General features: G+C 36.8%; 1 protein-coding gene across 2 annotated transcripts in view; it reads right to left on the reverse strand.

Moving 5' to 3' along the window:
• The window catches only part of DCLK1 (doublecortin like kinase 1), a 539423-nt gene that overhangs the window by 513726 nt on the left and 5921 nt on the right, over nucleotides 1–19776 (reverse strand). For both annotated transcript variants that reach the window (XM_070409184.1, XM_070409185.1), the window contains exon 3: nucleotides 3206–3552. In XM_070409184.1, the coding sequence (XP_070265285.1) occupies nucleotides 3206–3552 (347 nt within the window). The remainder of the gene's footprint in view (nucleotides 1–3205; nucleotides 3553–19776) is intronic.

Here is a 19776-nt window from a genome sequence, read left to right on the forward strand (position 1 = left end):
GCCTCTCCTTTTTTTCTTTTTCTTTTTTCTGGGATTTATTTATCTTCTATAATTGAAACTTTGTAGCCTTGAGCAGAGCCCAGGGCAGGTGGGAAGCATGGCTTCCTCCATCACCAGGGGCAACCCAAGCCTCCTGCTCGCTCCAGCTCTGTGGCCACTGCCATCTTAGTTGGGTTAATTTGCATATTCACTCTTAATTGGCTGGTGGGCGTGGCTTGAGCATAGCTGAGGGATGGTTAATTTGCATGTTTCTATTTTATTATATAGGAGATGCATAACTCATGGACACAATGGTGTGGTGAAGGCTTGAGGGACGACGAGAGGTGGAGGGGGTCAATAGGGAAAAAGGGAACATCTGTAATACTTTCAACAATAAAGATAAATATAAAATACTAACAATAATAGTTGAATACAACTGTCAGTAGAATGACTGCAGGAGAAAAATAGAGAAAATCTTTCAGATGATTTTTTTGGACACATTATCCACTTGAAAAGTCTTCTTAATACCTTTACTTCTGTTTGGTTCTTTAATATAATCTGCTATGGTACAGTGGTTATGAGCACAAGCTCTGAAGAGAGACTGGTTCAAATGCCAACTCCGCCATTTATATCTATGTGGTCTTAGATATGTTAGTTTTTTTTTAGCATGTGTATTTTTGTTGTTGTTTTTTACAAATTCTGTGCCTTAGTATCTTGTTCTGTTAAGTAGGGATAAAAATCAAGCTGTGAAGATTAGACATGCTAACACATAGAAAGCATTTAGAATAATGTTCAAGCCCTGGCCAATGTGTCTCAATTGGTTGAACATTATCCCCTGAACCACAAGGTTGCCAGTTCAATTCCAGGTCAGGGCACATGCGCAGGTTGCAGGTTCAGTCCCTGGTCAGAGTGTGTACAGGAGGCAACCAATGAATGTTTTCCTCTCACATCATTTATCTTTTTCCCTCTCCATTTCTCTCTCTCTAAAAATCAATAAAAACATATTAAAAAGATAGAATAATGTTCAATAAAGCTATCATATTATTATTATAGTTCAAAATTGTTTTTATATGTATTATCATAGTTGATCCCTCAAGGATCCTATGAAATGGAGATGATCATTTTAGCCGTATTTTACTGATGAGTATAATGAGACTCAATTAGGGTCATTTGCTAAAAACATAAATAATCTGTGGCTGAATCAAAGTTTGAATCTTAGTATTTTAACATTAAACCTTGATTTTCCCCCCATTACATTGGATTATTAAACCATAGCAAAACCAGCCATACACTACATATAAATTCCTAAAAAGAATAAAACTATTAAGAACATCAAAATATCTATTTTAGAAACTCATTCTTAAACACACGAATGATCAGTTAATGTAAGAGTTTACTAAAATAGCTAAAGCTGACTTTTAAAATCAGTGTGTAGCAATTTGAAACCTACAAAATTCTGAAGTGAATAGGGAGGGAGAAGATTTATCAATATGTAATCTTTGCTGTAAATTTTACTTTTTATGAAAACAGTTAAACTCCCGTTCTGAGAAAATTCAATACACAAAAATGCAGAACTACAAAATGGTTGAGTCACGCATTATAGAGGGAACCTTAAATGTTTAAATACGAAACCTTACCATTTTATTGTTGCTCTAACTGACCAGGCAGTAGTGGACTTTTTGATTACTGATATATTGGTGACATTCAGGCTATTACCCTCTTAGAACTAGAAAATGGGTGTTGCATTCCACAGAATCCTTATCCACAAGAAACTTGGGGGAAGTTTTAGGAGACAAGCAGAGGATTGGCGAGTATAAATGAATAACTGGCAGTTATTCCTTTTTTCCTAATAAATTTTATAATTTAGAGCATTTGAATGGATCCTTAGGGGAAGAATTCTTTCACAACTAACATTCTTTCTAGTATTTGCATCTATTTCTATTCATAGTTTGAATGTGTTAACCTTCAAGAACTTATATTATTCTATTTAATAAGTACAACCTTTTAATTTATGAATCTAGTTTTTATTTTTAATACTTTATATACAAATCATTCAAATTATCCTTCAAAATAATTTTTTAAAATCATTTGGACAGATCCACATTAAAAACTAATTTCAAGCAAAAATAGTATGCTAAAAGCTATGATCTTAACCAAAAAGATACTGGCAAACTCTCATAGACTAGCAAATCTCACTGTACCTATGTCAGTGTTTTTTTATTCAACACACCATCAGGGTGTGTCAAACCTTTACAAAAGTCCACATAACACTTTCTTTAAATTCATCTGAGCACCTCACATTAAAATATCCACTCATCTGGCATGATCATACAATGGAGTCAAGACAGTCTCTTCAATAAATGGTGTTGGGAAAATTGGACAGATACATGCAAAAAGAAAATAAACTAGACCACCAACTTACACCATACACAAAAATAAACTCAAAATGCATAAAGGACTTAAATGTAAGACGGGAAACCATAAAAATATTAGAGGAATCCAAAGGCAACAAAATCTCAGACATATGCCGAAGCAATTTCTTCACCGATACAGCTCCTAAGGCATTGGAAACTAAAGAGAAAATAAACAAATGGGACTACATCAAAATAAAAAGCTTCTGCACAGCAAAAGAAACCATCAACAAAACAACAAGAAAGCCCACTGCATGGGAGAACATATTTGCCAATGTTATCACCGATAAGGGTTTAATCTCCAACATTTATAGGGAACTTTATTCCTTAGATATGCACTCAAAATCTATAAAATTTAAATAAATCTCACTAGTAAACATTACTAATACAGTAAATTTTATAAAATATTATGTAGGCCAAAGATAGAATTTAGATTTTTCTCTACTGGTCAGAGCTTATCTCCAAATCTCAGACATGCTCAAGGCTATAAGAGATTACTATATGACAAAATTGAAAATAGATGGCTAAAAAGCACCATTATGTTAAGCAATTCATAACTGAAAAAGTAGAAATCTCTGAGTAATCATTTAAGCTAGAGAAATGGGCATTTTTACTTTAGTCCTATGGTTAATCCTGTCTTAACACTATCCTTGGACTGGTTTGAGACCAGCACCTATGTATTTGTTGATTAAATGACCCAACTCTCTAAACGTCAGTAAATGTATGTTTCAGATTCCCACCACATGCCACATAAATTCCTCACTTCCCTGGTTCTTGCCTATACAGTCAAGGTCATATCACAATACTTCTCTTACCTGTTTACCATCCAGGGTGTACAGGCGTTTCACCACTCCTGAGTCCAGCTTGATGGCATCAGTTATATCAGTAAGAACCTGCTCAAAGGAATGAGCAGTTTTCTTGTTCAGCAGAATCCGGACAGCTTTCCGTGGCTTCACCCCACTTCTGATGATGGTGACAAGTTTGGGCCGAATGAAATCCTTATTCTCCCGCACCTCTGAAGGGCTCCCTTTGGCAGTAGCCAGTGATGACACTGCCCGGGATGCTGAGGTGGTTTTGACATTCACAGACCAGTTGGGGTTCACGTTCTTGGTGTACTCCAGTTTCTTGAAAGGCTCTATTGAGCCACACACATAACTCTCTCCTAAGGAAGAGAGAAATACATTTAAATTTACTCTAAGGTAAACTCACTCCCTTTTTCATAGTCTTTCATTTTTTTCCTTTTCTACTTAGGGATGAGAGTTACTCATGACTTTTTTTTAATTCTTTTAAAATATATATTTTATTAATTTTTTACAGAGAGGAAGGGAGAGGGATAGAGAGTTAGAAACATCAATGAGAGAGAAGCATCGACCAGCTGCCTCCTGCACACCCCCTACTGAGGATGTGCCTTCAACCAAGGTACACGCCCTTGACCTGAATCGAACCTGGGACCCCTCAGTCCCCAGGCCGACGCTCTATCCAGTGAGCCAAACTGGCTAGGGCTACTCATGACTTTTTAAACAATGCAAGCATGATTAATAGTTAGTGAAAAAGAAAGATTTTTTTACTTCTAATTTGGCTCTGTCAGCAACAGACTGGTATCCTGAGAGGGAAACATCACCACTCCTCCCTTTCTTCATCTTCAGATTGGTGATAGAAATATTGTTATTCATAATAGGAAGTATTCTTTGAAATTTAGAAATATTTATATTTGCAGAAAACTTCAAAATCAGAGGTACCTATATTTGCCACCTGAAATAATGTAAAATCTAAAACTGGGTAAAAAAACAAAACAAAAAACCCCCACTTCTTAAAATAGCTATGTAATTGCCCTAGCCAATTTGGCTCAGTGGATAGAGCTTCAGCCTGCAGACTGAAGGGTGCTGGGTTCGATTCCGGTGAAGGGCACACGCCTGGGTTGCAGGCTTGATCCCCAATAGAGGTGTGTAAAAGGCATACAATCAATGATTATCTCTCACCATTGATGTTTCTATCTCTCTGTCCCTCTCCCTTCCTCTCTGAAATCAACAAAAATATGTTTTTTACATAGCTATGTAATTTATAAGTTTGATGGAAATGTTTGTTAAACATTTTGTAAAATCAAGTAGAATTCCAAAAGCAAGCAGAATAATCATCCTCCCTCTTCTCCCACCTACACAGAGCAAGCATAATGATCCACACACAATAGGAAGCCAATTCACAACTGTTTATAAATAAAAGGTTTTGAGAATGGTCAACTTACAAACTGCAGCTTCATAAACTCAATCTAAAACAAATATATAAGATGAATAAGAATGGAGGAACTAATGGTATGGTGACTATAGTTGATAATACTGTATAGTATAAAAGAGAGTTCTTTCTAAGAGAATAGGACTTAAATGTTCTCACACAAAAAAAGGATAAAATATGTGAAGTGATAAAATAGGAGGAATCCTTTTAAAATGTGCAATTTAAATATTTTACAATTTTATTTGTCAATTATACCCTGATAAAGCTAAAAAAATAAATATTTTTTATTAAAAAATACTCCTTAGTAGAGAATTATTCAAAGAGAACATTACTCAGACTATTAAGTAGATGTGGATCACTCACAAAAAAACTAATACACATTCCAAGCAATGACAAATTATAAAATGATTGACCTTAAATATACATATTTCATAAATTTAGTCAAAGCATTTTGAAATTAAAGATTTTATAATGGCTTTTTTCTGTGTTAATATGTCTTTGTAACTGAAAGTAGTTAAAAATGAAGCATTCATAATTGCAGGTAAAGTGACCTAGGATTAATCCTACACAGTCCATTTACTTTTATCTAAAGCCTTTTCCTATTTTTAAATTAATAGTGCAAGCATCCAAGGAGACAGGATAAGTATTCACATAAAAAGAACTGAACTAGGATTTCAAAAATAGAAAAGTACAATTATAGAGGTTATCAGATATTTACTTTGCAAATGTTTATAAAATATACTCCAATGTGTGTTTACACATTATGGAGTGGTACAAATATTACCAATTTAGCAATCCGCCTTTCCATCCACCTACCAGATCATGACAGGTCCCAACTATGCTGTTCTCACTATTTATGCAGATATCAAACACATATACATGGGCTCCCTGATCTTTGTGGCTCAGTTGGTTGAACATCATCCCATGCACCAAAAAGTCACTGGTTCGATGCCAGGTCAGGGCACATGCCCAAGTTTTGGTATCCATCCCTGGTCAGGTCTCATGCGCGAGACAACCAATCAATATTTCTTTCACATCAATATTTTTCTCTCTCTCCCTTCTTCAATAAAAACATATTTTAAAACAAACATTCAGGGACTGCAAGAACTGTATGTTTCTGAAGGCTCTGTGGAGAGACAGTGTGCATGTAACAGAGGGAAGAGAGAACTGGAAGTCTGGGCTCAATACTTGGCCTCTCCACAAATGTGACTGTGGGCAAGTCCCCTTGTCTTCTTGAGGGTAGTTTATTTTTCTATCAGTGAAGGCTATCCCAGTGGTCACTTTTATTTCACCAGGTTTTAATACAGATCAAATAAGATAGTAAGGGTCAAAGTGATCTCAAATACAAAATTGCTACACAAATGAAAAACATCTGAGGCTTCAGTAAGCCTGAAAGGAAAATTAAAAAATGAAATTACTAGAAATCAGTAAGCAGGTTTTATATTATAAGGTGTTCATTGTTTCTAGCTACGTAGTTACCAGTAAAATCACTTTGGCTCCACCTTATTGTGAGAATACCCCAAACATTCCCCGAGAAGACTTTGGTGAAACTGGTCTGTCAGAATTCTGTGCTATTCAGAGATACACAATTGTCTAATTATTTGTTAAGTTTATATACTATTTGTTAAGCTACTAATTAAAACAAAAGCATGGAGTGGTTTACACCTCAACAAAGGAAACTTTTTAACTTTAAAAAATAAAATAATTAGAAAAAGGAAGAATTTTAAAGTACTTACATAACAATATGGAATGGGTTTGTTGAAAGAGGAAAAAACACTTATTTTTCACATCTTCTTAGATAAAGCATACTGAAAATTCTTAAAAGCAAAACTGGTTTGTTTCAAGTAACAACAATGAGATGAAATTTGTACTTAACTTATTCTGTCACTTTGAGGACCCTCTGCCTGGTTTATCAAATTTAAAGACTAGAATGAAACCTTGGAGAAGGGTGTGAGAGTCCAGTAAAGAATGATATTGTGCAAGGAGGAAAGTGACAGCTAAAGGGAAAGGAAGGAGCTGATCAGCAAACCCAACATCACACACCATGCAGCTCTGTCATTTAAAATCTACTACATTATTCAGAAATACAGGAAAAGTCAAGATAGGTTTCCTTACGTTAATAAGCTTCCATTTAATTGTGCAAATATATTTACATTAAACATATTTATATTTGACAAAGGAGGCAAGAGCATACAATGGAGTCAAGACAGTCTCTTCAATAAATGGTGCTGGGAAATTTGGTCAGACATGCAAAAAAATGAAACTAGATCACCAACTTACACCATACACAAAAACAAACTCAAAATGACTAAAGGACTTAAATGTAAGATGGGAAACCATAAAAATCCTACAAGACTCCATAGGCAGCAAAATAGCAGACATATGTCGAAGCAATATCTTTACAGATACAGCTTCTAGGGCAATGGAGACTAAGGAGAAAATAAACAAATGTGACTACATCAAAATAAAAAGCTTCTGCACAGCAAAAGAAACCATCAACAAAACAACAAGAAAGCCCACTGCATGTAAGAACATATTTGCCAATGATATTTCCAATAAGGGTTTAATCTCCAAAATTTACAGAGAACTGATACAACTTAACAAAAGGAAGATAAACAATCCAACCAAAAAAGGGCAAAGGATCTAAATAGATACTTTTTGAAAGAGGACATACAGAAGGCCCAGAGACATGTGAAAACATGCTTAAAGTCACTAATCATCTGAGAGATGCAAATATGCAAATCAAAACAAAAATGAGATACCATCTCACACCTGTCAGAATAGCTATCATCAACAAATCAACAAATGACAAGTGCTGGCGAGGATGTGGAGAAAAAGGAACCCTCTTGCACTGCTGGTGGACTGGTGCAGACTGGTGCAGCCACTGTGGAAGACAGTATGGAGTTTCCTCAAAAAGTTAAAAATGAACTCCCATTTGAATCAGTAATCCCACTTCTAGGACTATATCCCAAGAAACCAGAAACACCAATCAGAAAGGATATATGCACCCCTATGTTCATAGCAGCACAATTTGTAATAGGTAAGATTTGGAAACAGCCTAAGTGCCCATCAGCAGATGAGTGGATTAAAAACCTGTGGTACATCTACACAATGGAATACTATGCCACTATAAAAAAGAAGGAACTTTTACTATTTGCAACAGCATGGATGGAACTGGAGAGCATTATACTAAGAGAAAAAAGCCAGTTGGAGAAAGATAAATATCACATGATCTCACTCATATGTGGGATATAATGATCAACATAATTTAATGAACTATAGATCCAGAGACAAATGGCAGGGGAGGGAGGTGGTTAGTGAGCAATCAAAGGACTTGTATGCATGCATATTAGCATAACCAATGGACACAGACACTGCGGTGGTGGGGGTTTGCCCAGGTTGGGAATGGCTGGGGAGGGGGGCCAATTGGGGGAAAAGGAGACATATGTAAAACTTTAGACAATAAAAAAAACATATTTAACCCCAAATTTTAGATATATTTATCCTATCTAATAAAAGAATAATATGCAAATTGACCATCACCCCAACACACAAGATGGCCGCCCCCATGTGGTCAAAGATGGCCACCCCCATGTGAACACAAGATAGCCAGCAGGGGAGGGCAGCTGTGGGCGATCAGGCCAGCAGGGGAGGGCAGTTAGGGGTGACCAGACCTGCAGGGGAGGACAGTTGTAGGGGACCAGGCCTGCAGGGGAGGGTAGTTGGGGGGAACCAGCCCTACAGGGGAGGGCAGTTGGGGGGGACCAGCCCTGCAGGGGAGGGCAGTTGGGGTGAGCAGGCCTGCAGGTGAGGGCAGTTAGGGGGAACCAGGCCAGCAGGGGAGGACAGTTAGGGGCAATTGGGCCAGCAGCGGAGGGCAGTTAGGGGCAACCAGGCTGGCAAGGGAGGGAAGATAGGGGTGACTGGGCCTGCAGGGGAGGGCAGTTGGGGGCAACCAGGCTGGCAGGGGAGGGCAGTTAGGGGTGACAAGGCCAGCAGGGGAGGGCAATTAGGGGCAATCGGGCCGACAGGGGAGTGGTTAGGGGGTGATCAGGCTGGCAGACAGAAGCAGTTAGGGGCAATCAGGCAGGCAGGCAGGCAAGTGGTGGGGAGCCAGCAGTCCTGGATTGTGAGAGGGATGTCTGACTGCCCGTTTAGGCCCGCTGGGATCGGGCCTAAATGGGAAGTCAGACATCCCCCGAGGGGTCCCAGATTGGAGAGGGTGCAGGTTGGGCTGAGGGACATTCTCCCCCCACCCCTGTGCACAAATTTTGTGCACCAGGCCTCTAGTTTAATTATAATTCTGAACTTCTCCCTGCCACTATAGACCCTACCTCTATTTAAACTCAGTTAAATTATGATTTTGTAAAAAAAATAGCTTTTTAAAAATGTTATAATATCTCTGATAATTGTATACTAACAAATTGTACTTACTTTGGGAAGAATACATAGTTTTGATTTGGTCCAATAGCTCTGGATATCCAGTATTTAACTTCTTTCTTATTGGGGCCATGAGTTAAGAGATATGTTATAATCTTGAATAGAAAATCATCAATAGATTCTATTCAACTCTTAGCATGAGGTGTGTATATCAATGGTTATTGAAAAATAACAAAACAAGTAAAACTTATAATTATAAAAACTTATAACTGATACTATAAAACATATAATCACATACTTCTTTTTATGTACTCAAAGCCATCCTAAAGTTTTATGGTGCAATTCATACTACAACAGCAAAATGAAAGTTAATCTATCTAACCCAAGATATATTTGAGAAAAACAGCCTTCATATTGTGATTTAAAAGTAGAAATATATATATTTGGTCTTCATGACATTTCTGGCACAGAGCTCCAGAAATTCTTAGAATTTGCTAAGTGGTAAGAGCAATAAAGGTGTCTTAATATTCAAAACAAACTCCTCTCTACCACACCTGAGTTTTTGTTAATGAAGTGACTTTTGGAAGCACCTTAGGATGTGGACTGTATGCCAGCGGAACCAACCATGCAATTAGAGGATAGGAACTTTCATTCCCACCCCACTGACCTGGGACAGGGAAAAGGAGGTAGAGGTTGAATTAATCACCAATGGCCAATGAGTTAATCAATCATGCCTATCTATTACATTTTTTATTAAATATTTATTAAGGCCTCCATAAAAACCCAAAGGACAGGGTTTGGAAAGCTTCTGCTTGGTGGACATGTGGAAATGCAGTGAGAGTATCATGCTCAGAGAAGGCATATAAGCTCCAAGCCCTTTCCCCATACCTTGCCCTATGAAACTCTTCCATCTGGTTGTTCATGAGTTATATAATTTTAAAATAAACTGGTAAATCAGTATGTAAAATATTTCCCTAAGTTCTGTGAGCCACTCTAGCAGATTAATAGAACCAAAGGAGGGGGGTCATAGGACCTCCTAACTATTGGCCAATCCATTAGAAGTACATCTAACAATTTGTACTTATAACTGACATCTGAGGGGGTGGGGTGGGGTAGGGACAGTCTTATAGGAGTGAGCCCTTAACTTGTGGTATCTGATGCTATTACAGAAAAGAAAGTATCAGAATTGAATTGAATTGTAGGACATCCAGCTGGTGTCACAGATAATTGCTTGGATGTGTGTGGGGGGAAGCCCCAAAACATTAAAATTTTATGGCTCAAACTTTGCTTTAAAATTTTTGGATTATTTACTACTAGAGGCCTGGTGCACAAATTACTACACATAATGACTTGCTAGTTGGTTATGATACTGCCAGTTTTGTTCCAGTTTAGTCAAGTGAAAGTCTTTGTGTTAAAACTGATTTTCAAATTGAAATTTAATACTCTGAGTGTGTCCAAGATATCCCAACAAATATCAGGAACTACAGAAGCAGCACCTGCCTGAATTGCTGTGGCATTTACAAAAAACAGAAAACTAATATTTGCTTTTAAGCAAAGGCAAAGGTAAAGAAATGAAAGTTAACAACAACAACAAAATGTGAGGAAATAAAGCATGAAGTTGTATTCTGATACCATCTCCTAAAATATCAGAGCATAATAAGTTCTTCCTGGAAAGGGTTAAGTATTTTTCAGGACTTTGGAGAATGGAATACTTTCTGTGTAAGCATATTAGATAATTTTTAAGGTAAAGAAGAGTGTGTGTTTTGTTTTGTTTTTAAAAAATCACATATACTTTTTTAAAATTATTATATTTGTCATTAGTCTTCAAAGTATGAAAATAAAATTTCCTACCTAACAAAGTTTATTATTTAAAAATCTGCAAAGGTAATTCTACTTGGCCATAGACTCCCATTATGAAATTACAGGATTTCCAACTTAAAAAAAAAAAAAGAAAACTTCTGTTAATATGGTACCAGCTCCTTGATTGACCTGGACTATGGTGAGTCAACCAGGAATGTGCTCCTTCACAAGATGCCACAGAACATTGCCCTGTTTCCTATTACTGCTCGAGTGTTTTCAATAGCTAAGAGTTGTGACTTGTAAATTGCAGCTGTGATATCACTTGACCTCAGTCTGAATGAAGATGACCTAATCTGTATAGTATGCTTCACATTACTAAAGCTGGCTTCTACCACCTCTAGATTCCTTTAAGTTCTATATGTGGCATGTTCAACAGTATCTTAAGTGAGGGATATCCATAATATATTTCATTTTTCCAGTGTATAAAACTTCTCATTGAAAACTCTGCAAATTAAAGTTTACTGCCGAACCGGTTTGGCTCAGTGGATAGAGCGTCAGCCTGCGGACTCAAGGGTCCCAGGTTCGATTCCAGTCAAGGGCATGTACCTGGGTTGTGGGCACATCCCTACTGGGGGCTGTGCAGGAGGCAGCTGATCAATCTCTCTCATCGATGTTTCTAACTCTCTATCCCTCTCTTCTTCTCTGTAAAAACTCAATAAAATATTTTTAAAAAAAAGCAGACCTTGATGTTCGCTTAAACCAGAGTTTAAAAAAAAAAAAAGTTTACTATTGTGAGTTACAGTAAAATCTGGGAAAGCTCAAATATATATTGAACCCTCTGAAACTGAACTGAGTTAAATTATATGAAAGACACTACCTGTAGAATAAAATATCATAAAGTGCCTTCTGGATATTATATATTATGAGACTATATCAGATATACACAGTAACATTTCATAATCTACCTGGAAGGCGATGGTTTAAGAACATGATTTTGAGAGTGCTATTAAAAGCAAGGAAAAAGATTCCCAAAGGCACTTATGAGTCATTGTTTCCTCGAAGTCTTTCATAATAGAAGAGTATATAAAAATAAGATTATAGAAAATAAAATTTAAATCTGTTTGTCAGACCTGTCGAAAATGTTGACTTCTCCATTCAAAGCAACAGAAAAAGAACATAAAAGGAAAAATGGGGAGGTCCAACTATTTAAAATTTAAACCTGATATAATTAAAAATTAAGGAAACTAAAATAAAAAGAGGGAAACATATTGAGGACCTATAATACAACAATAGGTTAATGTGCAAATATAGTTTACTAAAATACAAGGTACTAAGATATACGACAAAGGAAAAAAATATAAATATAAAACACCACTAGAGACATTATAAATTGATAACAACCCTTTTGGAAAGCACCATGGTAAACTGTATTGGAAGCCATGAAAATGTTCATTTTCTTGGCTAAAAATTTCTCCAAACAAATAACAGAACAACAAATAACAAAACTGAAACAAGTATATGCAACATTGACCATGAAACATAAAAATTTAAAACAACCTCTTAAATCCTCAATAATAGGTACAAGACCTAAATTAGTCACTCTGGGAAGTGAAAAGAATTCTAAGTCATGAGTTTGTCTTCAAAGAGCTTAGAGGCAAGATGTGTTATATAAAAGATTCCACTACAAGGCAATAAATGATAATTGCTAAATAAGTGGTCCATGCAATTTTAATTCAATGGAGAAAAAAAATCACTTCCCACTCCCCACTGATCAATCAATAAAGGGGAAATAGAATTCATGCTGGCCTGGAAAGTGAAGCAAGGATAAGATTTTCATTGGCAGGAAAGAAAAAGGAAAGCATTCCAGATTTAAATAATAATAATAATAATAATAATAATAATAATAGTTTCTATTGCACAGTACAATAACGGGATGGTGAGATATTAATATATCTTTCTCAAAAAATAAAATAAAAATAATTCCATGGACAGACAGAGTAAGACTGCAGTAGGCAGTAAGGTCAAATTTATATGCATCACAACCACGTATTAGAAAGATCACATTGGCTGCAATGTGGAGGAATGACTCAATGGAAGACAGAAGTCAATGGAAGACAAAGAGATAGAGAACTTTATATACCTGCACTAGGGACAGAGAGGAGTGGATGCTATAAGAAGTACTTAGTAGACAGAATGAGCCAGAATTGGCAATTAATTGGATGTGGGGCCCACGGGAATGTGAGTCTACAACATTGAAAAGATGACACTGAAAATTCTATTTTGGCCAACTTTTCATATACCACAATAGATCAAATACGAAAGGGAACAAGTTTAGATTAGATGGTAAGAAAGGAAATTAATGTGGTTGTGCACATATTGAATTTGAAGATCCTAGGAGCCAACCAGCTGGAGATTTCTAGCAAGCAGTGGAAATATAGGTTTGGAGTTTGGGAGGGAGATGAATGTGGCAGCCACAGCTACAGGGATTAAAGAAAATGCCCACTGAGACCACACCCAGATAGACAAGAGGAAATCCAGGGTAACTCCAGTTTTTAAAGAGTGCCTGAGATGGAGGAGCTACTGAAGGGAACTGAGAGAAATCAGGTGCCTAGAGCCATGGAAATCAAGGGGTGGAAAGTACGTGGCTGGGATAAATCCAGACATCAGCATTCAATGCTCCAGGAAGAGCAAGTGAAGATAAGGATCCCTAAGAGATCCCTGGCTTTTAGGGGGCCACATATGGTCCTATAATGGCCAATTGGATAGTGATGCCAGATTGCTTTCATTCATTAATTTATCCATCTATTCCTTTTTCTTCCAATGATATTTATTGAGTAGTTTCAAACACCATGTTAGGCAGTGAGGACTTCAATGGTTCCCTGACTTCTAGAGACTTTGATATAAAGTAAATAAGTACATTACAATGTAATGGTGCTAATCAAGGGCTTGACGTATGATTGGAAGTTGAGGAAGTAGAGACAGCAAATGATGATGTTCTCATGGAAGAGCTCTGGGTTTGAGAGGTCAGCAAGATTAAGGCAAGGCTGAGGTGATGAGAATGAAGATCTTTGCCACTGGCAGAACAGGTTATCTTAATATCTGCCATGTAGCAGATCCTATTCTAATCCTCACCACAATCCTATGAGCTAAGAATAAACACAACACTTATCACTGGGCACAATGAGGGACAAAGAGTTAGACAGCATGGTCAAGGTCACAAGGCTAGCAAAGGTGGAGTCAGGATTCAAATGTAGGTGGTCTAACTCCAGAGCCTGACTTAACTATGAGGCCATGCACCCTCCAGAGGGCACCCATCTCACCCTCCTTATGGAGAGGGAAGTCCAGACTGGGAAAGCACAAGGAAAAAGAGCAACTGAGGCTGAGTTCAGTTCAGAGTGTATTAACAAGTAATAGGAGATAAGGCCAAGATAGGAAGAAGGGGCAGGAGAGGATTCACTGAGAAGCACATTAGAAATTGAGGGTGTTGTCTATTTTATATGTAAGCAGGAAAGCCATTATGAAGCAAAGATATGACATAAAGTGGTTTGTCTACGGCTTGGTTTATAGGCGGGAAAACTTGTTTGAAGATTGCTGTTTGGGACATGTGTGTCCTAAAGGGCCTGATCTAAGAGAGGCTCTAATGGGGATGGAAGAGCAAGGTTAAATACAGATTCCATAAAGAAAAGAAAAACTACCTTAGGAGCCTATTCTAATACTATAGGGGAGAGACAACAAGAGTCCAATGGTAGGAATATGAGGAGATATTTCTTTTTTTTCTTTTTTTCATCTTTCAAAATTTTCTACATTGGGCACTGTAGAAAAAAAAGTATCACTTCTTCACTCAAAAAAATAACACTGCCCAACTAGCATGGCTCAGTGGTTCAGTGTTGACCTACGAACCAGGAGGTCATGGTTCGATTATGGTCAGGGCATATGCCCGGGTTGCAATTCCCAATGTGAGGCATGCAGGAGGCAGCCAATCAATATCCTGTTTCATCACTGATGTTTCTATCTCTCCCTCTCCCTTCCTCTCTGTATCAGTGTTGTCCTTACTATATATATATATAATAAGATTGTTAAAACAGTAATAAGGACTTGAAAACTATAATAATGGTGGTGGAGAAGACTGAACAAATTGAAGAAATGTCTTAAGCAGAATCAAAAGAATTTGATGACAGCTTAGATTTGAGGAAGGCATGGAAGGAAAAATCAAGGGTGATGTTAAGTTAGATGGTGACCCCATTTAATGAGATTCAGAACCCGAGAAGAGGAATAAATCCTAGATAATGGAAAAGAATGAGTTCACATTTATCATGTTAACTTTTAAAGGGTTAAGGATTAGAGTACCCGTTAAATATATCCAGATGTTTGGTATGCAGAAGAAAGGTCTGATTTGGAAGTAATTGGCCTTAAAAGAATGATTAAAATAATGATACTCGATGACATCATTAGTAGATGACCCAAAGACAAAAAAGTGTTTAAAGGTGAGGCAAGAAAAGAGGGAATCAGAAAGTTACATTGAAACACCACAATAATAATTGCTACAGGCAAAAATCTACCAATAAATGCCAAAGTGGGCAAAAGTTGAAGGAAACAAGATATTTACATAGCTTCAAAGTTTCTCCTCACAATATTTATCTATTGTAAAGGGGAAAATAGTTATTTCAGAGTGAAGATAACTGGCAGATACCACCCTAACTAACTGATCGTGGTTAATCTTACCATTAATGAGACACAGCAATATCATGTACCCTGGAAATTGATGCACTGAAAAGGACACAGCATCACTTCTGTGGATTTCTTGCTACAAACTCATAACTTCAACTTAGTCATCAGATAAACCCAAATTGAGGGACATTCTACAAAGTAACTGACCAGTACTCTTCAAAAACTTTAAGTCATTAAAGACAAGGAAAGACTGAATAATTGTCACTCTTGGAAAAGATGAAGGATACATGGGTCCTACTTGCAATGTGTGATTCTGGAACCCTAAAAAAAGGGCAATAATGGAAAAACTGATGAAAGCTACATAACGCCTGTAGTTTAGTTACTAGCATTGTTCCAAAGTTAATTTTTACTTTTGATAATTATACCATGGTTGTGTAAGATGTTCCATTATGGGAAGCTGGGTGAAAGGCATATGGGAACTCCCTCTCTTTGTGACACTTCTATTAGTCCAAATTAATTCCAAAATTAAAATAAAAAATGAGGCAGGTAGCCTAGAAAAAAATAATTGAATCTCTACCTCAGATGTTGTACTAATATGACTTCCATTAGAATATTTAAAAAAAATAAAAGCATAAAAGCTCTGGTCTGGTAGCTCAGTTGGTTACAGCATTGTTCCGATATGCCAAGGTTGTGGGTTCGATCCTTGGTCAAGGCACATATAAGAATCAACCAATAGATGTACAAATAAGTGGAACAACAAAGCTCGCTCTCTCTCTCTCTCTCTTCCTCTAAAATCAGTCAATCAATAAATAATCTTTAAATGAAAACATAAAAACACTAGAAAAAATGAGGGAAACAATTTTCTAATCTCAGCATACAGAGGACCCAAGAGGCATGAAAAATCAAGCCATAAATAAAAACTCCAACACATATGATTATATAAAATTTTGTAAATCTGCATGGCAAAAAACACAATAAACAAAGTCACTAGACAAACGGCCTTGCTTCACAACATTTACATACTTACAGTGGAGTATAAATAGTGTCAAAATTGAGGAAAGAGAGGCAATATTGGGGAAATGTGGCTAAGTTTCAAGGTTAATCACTTGCAGAAATAAGCCTGCAATTCAGTTTTCCTTATTGAGCACCATGTTTTTTAAAACATATAAGTCCATTTAGAAAGCAAACAACTATGAATGTCATCCACTGTTTACTCTAAAGAGTATATGTGTGCATGTGTATATGTACACATATATGCATAGATAGACACACATACAATCATGCATACACAAACACATATACACTCTCTCACATGCATACTTCAGGTAAATAGCAGCTCTCTCAATACACTGAAACAAATTTAGGCATAATAATCTATGTATAATAATACTAAAACAGTAATAGTGACCACAAAACTGTTATAGACAAAGAACCTCACGTGTCATTGTAATTCAGAATTTTTGTTTGAGATAAGTGAGAAAGAATAAACTTTAGAAAAATTACAAGTTAAATACATTTGTCACTACACCTACTAAACAGATTTAATTTAAAACTCAAACGTCATCATATTTTGAAGGGGAAATGAGAAGCTAATAACATGCATTGAGGTTTACACAAAATTAGTATGTAAAGTAAGATATATGAACATAATGATGAATATGAAGTAACTGTTTGCAGTTTAACAGGCTAAGCAAAAATGTAATTGGTAAAGAGGCAAATCTAAATTAATTTCCAGCTATTTTAACACTAAGTACAACTGCATGTTGATTGTCAATGTTTTACAAGAGAAAAAAAAAAATTTAAACTGAATTTGTTTGAAAATGCAGCCAATATATGAACATACTGTACTGAAGTTAGCATCCATTCAATCAGATAAAAGGTATTTTTTCCAAAAGAAATTTATTTAACATCAGAATATTCCTTCTGCAGTTACTTCACATTGATTGGAAAGAAAAATATCTGGAGGCAAATGAAAATATTAAAGTGTTTCTTGAACAGTATCTGTCATTCCTGAAATGAAGTCAAGGTTTAAAACATTTGTTTTCAAGAAGCTAATACAATAAAATTTAATTTAAAAGCCATTATGACTACCTCATTCAGTATCCTATTAGTGGCGGTTATGAGCTCAAGCTCTGGCACCAGCTTTCCTGGGTTGAGACTCTAACCCTATCATTTCTTGCTGTGTGACTTTGAGCAGATCACTTAATCACACTGTGCCTCACTTTTCATATCTTAACATTAGGGTGATAACAGCACCTCCTATAATCACTGTGAGAATTAAGCGTGTTCATGTATGCAAGACACATGCTCAATAACGGTGAGTTATCATTATTATTTTCAGTCAGGACAGCAGTCTCTCAGAGCAGGCATTCTTTTGTGTTAAAAAACTGACAGAGTTGTGGGAAGCAAGCCATGACTTTGTGTAAAGTACTGTTGTCATTTCCCATCTCCCACACCCTCTTCTTAATAGATAGGAATCCTGGGAATATCTCTGGCCACTTCTCAATAAAGATGAGTCTTGGGGGTGGGGAAAGGGAGGGTCTGATTGAAGTGCCCCTCCCATCAGAGATATTGCACATGTGATTCTAGCACAGAGTGAGAAATCAGTCCTGGCTTTCTTAGCATGTGCTTATGTGCTTTGAGATCTTGGCATATTTTCCCTACAATACCATCAGCCCTCAAAGGGATAGTCTGGTGACTAGCCATGCACCTGACTTTGCATTTGATCTTTATCCATATCCCTTGGAATATCTCATCAAATGCTTTCTTTATCCTTGTATTTTCCAAGGTCATGAAAAGGACAACACTGATACAGAAAGATTTCATGTTCATTCTTCCCCTTTAATTTACTGGAAGTTCCAACATCTGAATAGAAGGAAAAACGCCAAGTCTGCAGGCATCTTGGCAGGATGACAAATTATCAAAAAAGGATATGAATTCCCACAAAATAAACACACCAAAGCCAGGCTCCTCCACACCCTCACAAGTCCAGTCATACTGTGACTGCACTGGCATGACTGCCAAAGGATAAAGGGAAGGAAAATGGGAGAAAGACACAGAAGCCCTCATACTTGAATCACATACAAACTCTGCCTCCAAAGGAGGACAAGAGGGCTTGCCTGTGTGTGGTCAGGGCAGAGCAATCCAAAACTACATGAGGGGGAAGAGAGGTAGGCAAGGATGAAAAAGATGCTTCCTGTTATCTGCACCAGAGAGAGAGATCAGTACTTTCAAGGGATTCCTCTGGGATCCAATAAGACAACAGAGCCTGGGCAAATATATTGGGAGTAAAGGTGAAATCAAGCACTTCCAATCTTCAAACTTCCTTTCCACATTCTTTTGTGCTGTGTATTACTTCACCAGGACCTTGAGACCTCAATCTTAGAAAAACCTACTCTCCAAAGAGGATCAGCTATCTTGTTTTACACCTTAGCTTGAATTTAATGCCAGTTATTTCTTTCTAAGCCATTTTCCTTTGCTTAAAATTTCTAAGGTGATTAGAGGTTTTATGCTCTGCTCCAACAGGCTGGGAGTGAGTAGCTCAAAATAGGAAACATACTCTGCTTGCACAAGACACCAAGCCTCACCAGTGGACCCAGAATCCTAGTTTCACATCTAAACAGATAATTACTGTTAACCTAAATTGTACTTAAAAAATAAACTGGAAAGATCAATTCCTTTATATCCTCAAACACCACAGAAAGATAACAAGCCTTTAAAACTTTAAACGAAGCATCATATTGAAAAGAGTTGCCAGAAAAACTAATTTTTGATCCAACATCACCACTAACCAGTATTTAACCACAGACATGTCACTTGAATGTTCTGGACCTCAGTCTCCCGTGATAAAATTAATGGGTTTGGTACCTATTTAAGATTCCTTTCAACTCTAAAATTTCATGATCAATTCATTATTTTTAGTTCAAGCACTTTCTGATGTGATAGCAAGAGCTCAATTTTTATCTTGAAATGAATATGAGCTATATGATTAAAGAAATAAAAATGGACTCTTAAAATTAATGTACCATAGGTGTGAGAAAAAAAAAATATAGTATGCTGTAGAATTAAGACACTTACTCCCTCAGCTCATTACCATGAGCTAGCTGACCTAATACCATTAGGTTTTTTTTCTTTTCTTTTTACACTATGGTAAGTACAGCAATGTGAACTCGCAAGTGTGTGAAACAATAAGAATCAGCACCACAAGGCAGAGTGCTGCTCTTAAAGATCAAGTGGGAGCTGGCTCGAGCAATGTGGAAATGTGAGAACTGTTCTTCAAGGTCACTGGGGAGCTATCTCATAATGCTCA

The sequence above is a fragment of the Myotis yumanensis genome, unplaced genomic scaffold (genome assembly GCF_028538775.1).
Source record: "Myotis yumanensis isolate MYYU_CA2020_CCGP unplaced genomic scaffold, mMyoYum1.0.hap1 SCAF_3, whole genome shotgun sequence".
In the NCBI taxonomy this organism is placed as follows: Eukaryota; Metazoa; Chordata; class Mammalia; order Chiroptera; family Vespertilionidae; genus Myotis; species Myotis yumanensis.